We start from the raw sequence: 7,053 nt of genomic DNA on the forward strand, positions 1-7,053 counted from the left end.
GGATCTGTGAGACAAGTAGCTTTTCCAAATAGACGAAGACAACCATCCTTGCGAATTGTCCTCTTATGCCACTGTACATTTTAATATCCAAGCGGACTACTTTGATTATCAAGCTACCAATTTCTTCTAAAACTTTTCATTTGTAGATGAAGCCTGGCATACTCGAAAAATGGATCCACGCCAGAACCATGTTTAGAAATGGCTTCGACGGGCTGAAATCAACTGTCCAAGGTTAAACAATAAGGTAATGGCCAAAAACAACCCATGGCCCTCAAGTCAACACCATATCGTAGTCGACTTTACTTTGAGACCTAATCAAGTAATACCCATTTCTGACATCTATAAGTTGAAAAGGTTGAAAGGGCCTCCACAAATTGGAGATCCGGTAATGTAAAACCCCATAACTTATGTTTCATCCCAACAGCTTCACAACAACAGTGGCTTCCATGTCTTTAACAAGCCATTTCTTGATACGATCAGAAAAATCAATAGTCGGAATCACATTGACGTTGGATCTTAAAATATCACCCTCAACAAAGACCAAATCCTCTTCATTGATAATACCATAGCCTAATGGTGGGTCATCCGTTATCCCACCCTAGAGTTTATCCTTCCAAGAGACCACGACATTCAGACTCAAATCTACCACCATGTTTTCAACAGTATCCTCAATCGTCTCTTTGAAATAAACTTTCTTTGTGATGTGATCTTCATTGGAGTCCCCCCCATTATCTCCTTGATCATTGGATGAGATCAAAATTTCCGAAGACATTTTCGTTCTTGAAAATATTCTTTTATTTTTATTTAAAAAAATTAAAAAACACCTTTTCTAAATAAAAATATTTTTTCTAATAATAAGGACATGAAAATATCTTTGGTACCTCTATTTTTATAATACAAATATTAGAAATAAAATCTAAAACTTATATTTATCCGGATTTGAATCAGAGTACCAAATTTAATATTTGAAAAACTATTGAAAACAAAAGAATTTTTTTATATTTATATAAGTTTGAACTCGAATTAATTCATTTAAAGTAAAAACCATTGTTTTTAACATTTTCACTTTTACAAACTATTTTTAGCAAAAATAATAAAAAATATTTGTTTTATTGTTTTCTAGTTTCACATATTTTTATTTTTCAAAATCAATTTTAAAATACAAATGAAGTTTAAAACAACATGAAATAAAAAATACAAATGTGAGTAGGAGGGGAATTGAACTCGAGACTAAAAGTAAAACTATTAACATTTAACAGTTTAACCAAAGAAATTGATGTGTTAAGTTAGTAAAGAAAACGCATTTTGTAGGACGCGTTTTCTGTTTCTCTATCCAAAATCAATCAATTTTCTTAAATATCAGAAAATTAGTTTAATCAAATTTGCCCATGGTTCTATAGAACATTCTTTTTTTTAAATCTTTGCTTTTTCACTCTTCTTTTCTTTCTCTTTCTCTCATTTTTCTGGCTTGGTGTAGTGATCTATAGTCAAATCTACGATGGAGGAGCCAACATAGACGAAATAGAGAGGACATTTTATTTTCATAGAGAGAGAGGGGACATATGGTTTTCTTCATAGAGAACCCAGAAGGATTTTGTCAGTAAAGAGAACCCGTAAGTTTTTTTGTTTTCTTTTTAATTAAATTTACCATGTTTTCTTAATTTATTTATGCTTTAAAACATTAATTTTTATTAATAATATATTATCTTATGTGACATTGTCCTAGAATGAGATGAAAAAATAATGACATGGCATATAATTATTGGAATGGAATATAAGATGACATGACATCCTGATAATAAGCTGAATTTGTATGTTTAACACGCCCAATTTCGGTAATTTTTGCTACTGAGCTTGTAATTTTTTTAAATTTTACCAGGTACGTAGTTGGAGTATCGAAATTTGAGTGAACAAGCAAATCAAGCTAAATTAGAGCACAAGCAATAAAAGGGGGCCGAATTGAAAATTTTGAGAAATTTATGGCTGATCAGATTTTCTATTTGACTTTGTAAAAGTTAAATTTAGAAAAAAATCTGATATAAAATCTGGTTTTATGTGGTTGGTTGTTAGATGAATCAGGCTAAAATTAGCATATGAAATGTATATAAATACCTTGTAAGGTTACTTTGGAAAATAGACTGGAAATTGAATAAAAATAATTTATTTCATTTCTCTTTCACGCATCTTTTAGCAGTACAAGCATTCTGCCATTCTTTTTCTATTTTCTTTGGTTCAATTCCTCTTTAAGTCCCTTCCTTCCTCCACCTATCACCATTACACTTAAACCCATTCTAATATTTCATTAAGCATGATTAGTTTCATGCTCAACTATTTCCTTTTAGTTTTAGCCCAGTTATCATTTCGACCAAAAAAATCTTGAGCTATGAACCCGCATTAAAAACCTTTCAACATGGCATTCGTTATCTCTTTGGTATTTGGGATAGTCACAATCGTCCTTTAAAGTTGATCAAATTTCAGCTCAAAGTGCACGTTGGGTGGGAGTTGTATTGGCAAACAATTGGGAAATCAAGTTGGTCGTCTACCGTATTTGAGTTCCCGTGAACAAATTGGCATGTTCAAATGGAAAAAGATAGTTACTTTTCGTCAAGGGAGATAGTGATCGAATTTAAACGACCCATGCGGTTAAGGTCGTTAATTTGAGTTGGGCTTTTCTAGATCACAATGCTATTGAGATATTAAATTGCGGACGCATGTTACGTGGTTAGATAATCAGTAAGAGTTGGTTTACAGGTCATACTAGAACCAACTACACAAGGAAAAGTTGGCGGTTGGGGCTTCCTTAATCACTATAACTAGCTTATCGTTTAAAAGGAAAATCTACTTTTAAGGATCGATTTGATTTCGAAGTGTACTGAAGCTGAGGCTAAGTATTAACATATTTGATTCACCAATTTAATTTAATTGCCTTAATTTTATTTTGCACTGTTATTATTTTATTTTATATTTGTTTTTTATTTTATTTATCAACTAAAATCCCCCATTTATTTTTTCAACTTTGCAACGCACATATCATGGGTACGACAACTGCCTAGACTTAGGAACCTGGTTACGTAAACAAGAAAATTAGAAGTCCCAGTCCCTGTGGGATCGACCCTACTACTCTAACTACTATTTAATTTAGTTAGAGCGTAGGAAATTATATTTAGTGGTTTCGACACCCATCACATCCCTATTTCATATAATTCATTCTCCTGCACACAATATATAAATTTCTTATGACCAAATAAAAATTTTAAAATTTTAAACATTATAAGTAAATTTAGATATGTAAATTTTTTATTAGAAATAATACGGATTAAAGTATTGGTTAGAATTATGACATCTAATTAACATGAATTCAAACTCTATCATCTCCTAATATTGTAATGATCAAAATATTAAACATCATCAATAAAAAGGGTAAACTATAAAAATAGTCACTTTTGTTTGCCTTAGGTTACATTTTAGTCATTTATGTTTGAAATGTTACGTTTTAGTCACTTATGTTATTATTTTGTTACGAAGTGATCACTCTTCCGTTAAGTTCCGTTATCTCTCTAACGGTAATCCTACGTGGCAGTCTAACTAGATTTTAAGTGCCAACTTGGATTTCCTAATGGGATGAGAATAGATTTTTAATTAAATAAATTTAATTAATTAAAAATTTAAAACCTTAAATCTTAGTTAAAAAACTGTTCATCTTCCCCTTTTTTTAGTTTTCTTTTTCAGTTGACTAAGAAAGCTATTATCATCAGAATTTTTTATTCACCTACAAAAACAAAAAAGGATTCAATGGAGGGTCCAGGTATGTCTTCTTCACCGACAAATTTATGTTCTAAGACTTAAAATCAAGTGGTTGTCGACAAATTTATGTAATAAGATGAACTACAATGACTGCAGCATGTGAAAAAATGATGTTCCAGTTAACATCCTAGAATGAAAAACCAAAATAGTTTGTTTTAATGGCTGAACCAGCTTTTGTTCAACTTGGGCTTTTTCCATTTTTATTTGACATGGGATTGTTTATTCAGAGAAAACCCAAAATTCCTATGTTTTGTTAATTTCCTATTTGATCTGGTTTCAGGTAAAAAAAGACAAAAATGGCAAACCAGCTTGGAGTTCTTAATGCGTTGGATGCAGCAAAGATACAATGGTACCATTTCACTGCAATTGTGATTGCTGGAATGGGTTTCTTCACTGATGCTTATGACCTTTTTAGCATCTCTCTTATCACAAAATTGCTCGGTCATATTTACTACTTCGATGCACTTTCTGAAAAGCCTGGAACTTTGCCTCCTCGTATTGTAGCTGCTGTTAATGGTGTGGCCTTTTGCGGAACTTTAGCTGGACAGCTTTTCTTTGGTTGGCTTGGTGATAAATTAGGCCGAAAACGAGTTTATGGACTCACCTTGATGTTCATGGTGATCTTTTCCATTGCCTTTGGACTTTCCTTCGGAAAGTCTCTAGATGGTGTAATGGCAACCCTTTGCTTCTTCAAGTTTTGGCTTGGTTTTCACATGCTACAGTCATTGCAGTTCATCTTATTACATAAATTTATCGACAACCACTTGATTTTAAGTCTTAGAACATTAATTTGTCGGTGAAGAAGACATACCTGAACCCTCCATTGAATCCTCTTTTGTTTTTGTAGGTGAATAAAAAATTCTGATGATAATAGCTTTCTTAGTCAACTGAAAAAGAAAACTAAAAAAAGGGGAGATGAACGGTTTTTTAACTAAGATTTAGGGTTTAAAATTTTTAATTAATTAAATTTATTTAACTAAAAATCTATTCTCATCCCATTAGGAAATCCAAGTTGGCACTTAAAATCTAGTTGGACTGCCACGTAGGATTACTGTTAGGGAGATAACGAAACTTAACGGAAGAGTGATCACTTTGTAACAAAATAATAACATAAGTGACTAAAACGTAACATTTTAAACATAAGTGACTAAAATGTAACCTGAGGCAAACAAAAGTGACTATTTTTGTAGTTTACCCTCAATATAAATATATTACATTAAAAAGAAAGTGAAATTAACAAACTTTGGGCCTAAAACAAAAATTTAACAGAATTTAGGAGAGGTGGAGCTAGACCTGTTCATGGGTCGGGCCACTCGGCATGTCCGAAATGTGGGAGGGTTTGGGCAAAAATATAGGCCCGAAAAATGGGCTTGGACAAAAAAATAAAGCCAGTTTAAAAAACGGGTTGGGCTTCAGGTAAGACATTTTTGGCCCGAGCTCGGCTCGAATTCACTAAAGGACAAAAAAATTCTATTTTTTTTGTTTTTAATATTATTTTCTTATTGTTTTCTCTCTAGTTTGCTACTATTTTACTATTATGTTGCTACTATTTTGTTGTTATTGTTTGGATATTGTATAAAACTTTTATTGTTAATTTTGTTAAAGACATTTGTTAATTTTGTTATTATTTTAGAGGCATTTGCTTGTTAAGTTGCATCTATCTTAGTGTTATTGAAGTATACATATTTTTTAAAATTTATTTTCAGTTTGTTGGGAAATATTTATTTTGATTTTTTTAGTGTTTTTGATGTATTATATATATTTTTAAATTATATAAAAAATAATATGAGCTGGCCGGGTCGAGCCAGGGTTTTGATATTTTTATCCGGGTCGAGTTTGGGCAAAATTTTAGGCTCATTTTTTGGGTCAGACCCAGGCCTAACAAACGAGTCTAAATTTTTAATTAAACCCGTCCCATACACACCTCTAGGTGGAACTCCTGTCAACTGCTCTAGATTCACCCTGAATCTTAGTACTAGAAGAACTTCCAAAATATTTTAACTTGACAGACTTGGATTTTATCTCATGAGTGAAAGTGAACACTTGCCCCATATTTCTATGTATGACTGCTCTAATACTATTTCTTGAAAAGATATCATCCATAATGACCCTAAAAGCCTCATAATTTTATCAGACAACATATATAAACTTAATTAATTGTCTGCAGCTCAACCCCAACACACTTGTGCGCAAGAAAATTAAAGATAAAGAAATTGTGATACGTATCTGTGAATATGACAGTCATTTTCTTATTAACATATACTCTTTATCTTATATGAAACACCTGATTTTCATTGAAATGAAGCTTCAGGGACCACGCATCAGGCACATGGAAAGAGGACCAGGGTGGGGGTGGCCACAAGTTTTGGTGGTTTCCACATCATCATCCTTCATTTCTTTCTTTCTTTATTTTTGGGTCTCTTCTCGTTTTAGGGTTAGTGTTAAAAGCAAGGAGCCACCAGGCCATTCAATGCCTTCCAGATTTCATTGTATTCTTTTTTTATGCTGTGCTGGAAACAGTTCTAACATTCAAAACCCACAATCCTAATGTTGTTAGCATTAGCAGAGGCAAATGACGCCATATTCCATTTTAAACATCTCCTTTATCACGCCCTTCCTACTGATTTAAAACGTTGCCTCGAGACCTTTAGTAACCATTTGTTAAGCTGTCAATCAAAACGAAAACCAAAGTAGACCCAAAATTCTGCATTCATTTTGGAGCTTTTCAATGAATAACTTTGAGATGCAAAACCACCCCTTTCAAGGCACATATCAAGATGTGGAACATGAAGTAGCCCCCAAAAAAAAAAAAACCAACAACAACAACAAAGATTCCAATGCTTTAGAGTGGTAGGAGCACTATAAGAAAAAAAACCCAACTCTATTTTTTAGAAACAAGTAGATTGTGGATTTACCTGGCATTGAACAATAGGTTTTTCAAGAATAATATCTTACTCCATTTTTTATTAAAGAAAGAAATTTTACTTTTATGACATCCAAATAGTGCCTTCCTTTTGCTTTGCTTTGCTTTGCTTTCCGAGTTTCGTCCTTTCTCTCTTTTGTAATGTTTACTTAGCTTCTCCGTATCTATGGCCTTTAATAAAAGTCAAGGGGCACTATCATCATTTCCTCAACTTGAATGGATGGGGGATGGAGGATCTAGGGACTTCCTTTCCCTTATTCCTCCTTATCCAATCATATGCTGCCTGCTCATTTCATATACTGCCATGACTAAAGCATTACTAATAA

The 7,053-nt window shown here is 32.7% G+C and overlaps 1 protein-coding gene across 1 annotated transcript; it reads left to right on the top strand.

Moving 5' to 3' along the window:
* Positions 1-4,100: 4,100 nt before the first annotated feature.
* On the top strand, positions 4,101-4,655 carry LOC128042555 (probable inorganic phosphate transporter 1-4). Its single transcript, XM_052633939.1, has 2 exons — positions 4,101-4,498; positions 4,652-4,655. Exons 1-2 carry the CDS (start codon positions 4,101-4,103, stop codon positions 4,653-4,655), a joined length of 402 nt encoding a protein of 133 aa, XP_052489899.1.
* Positions 4,656-7,053: the final 2,398 nt, after the last annotated feature.

Source organism: Gossypium raimondii, chromosome 7 (genome assembly GCF_025698545.1).
Source record: "Gossypium raimondii isolate GPD5lz chromosome 7, ASM2569854v1, whole genome shotgun sequence".
NCBI lineage: Eukaryota > Viridiplantae > Streptophyta > Magnoliopsida > Malvales > Malvaceae > Gossypium > Gossypium raimondii.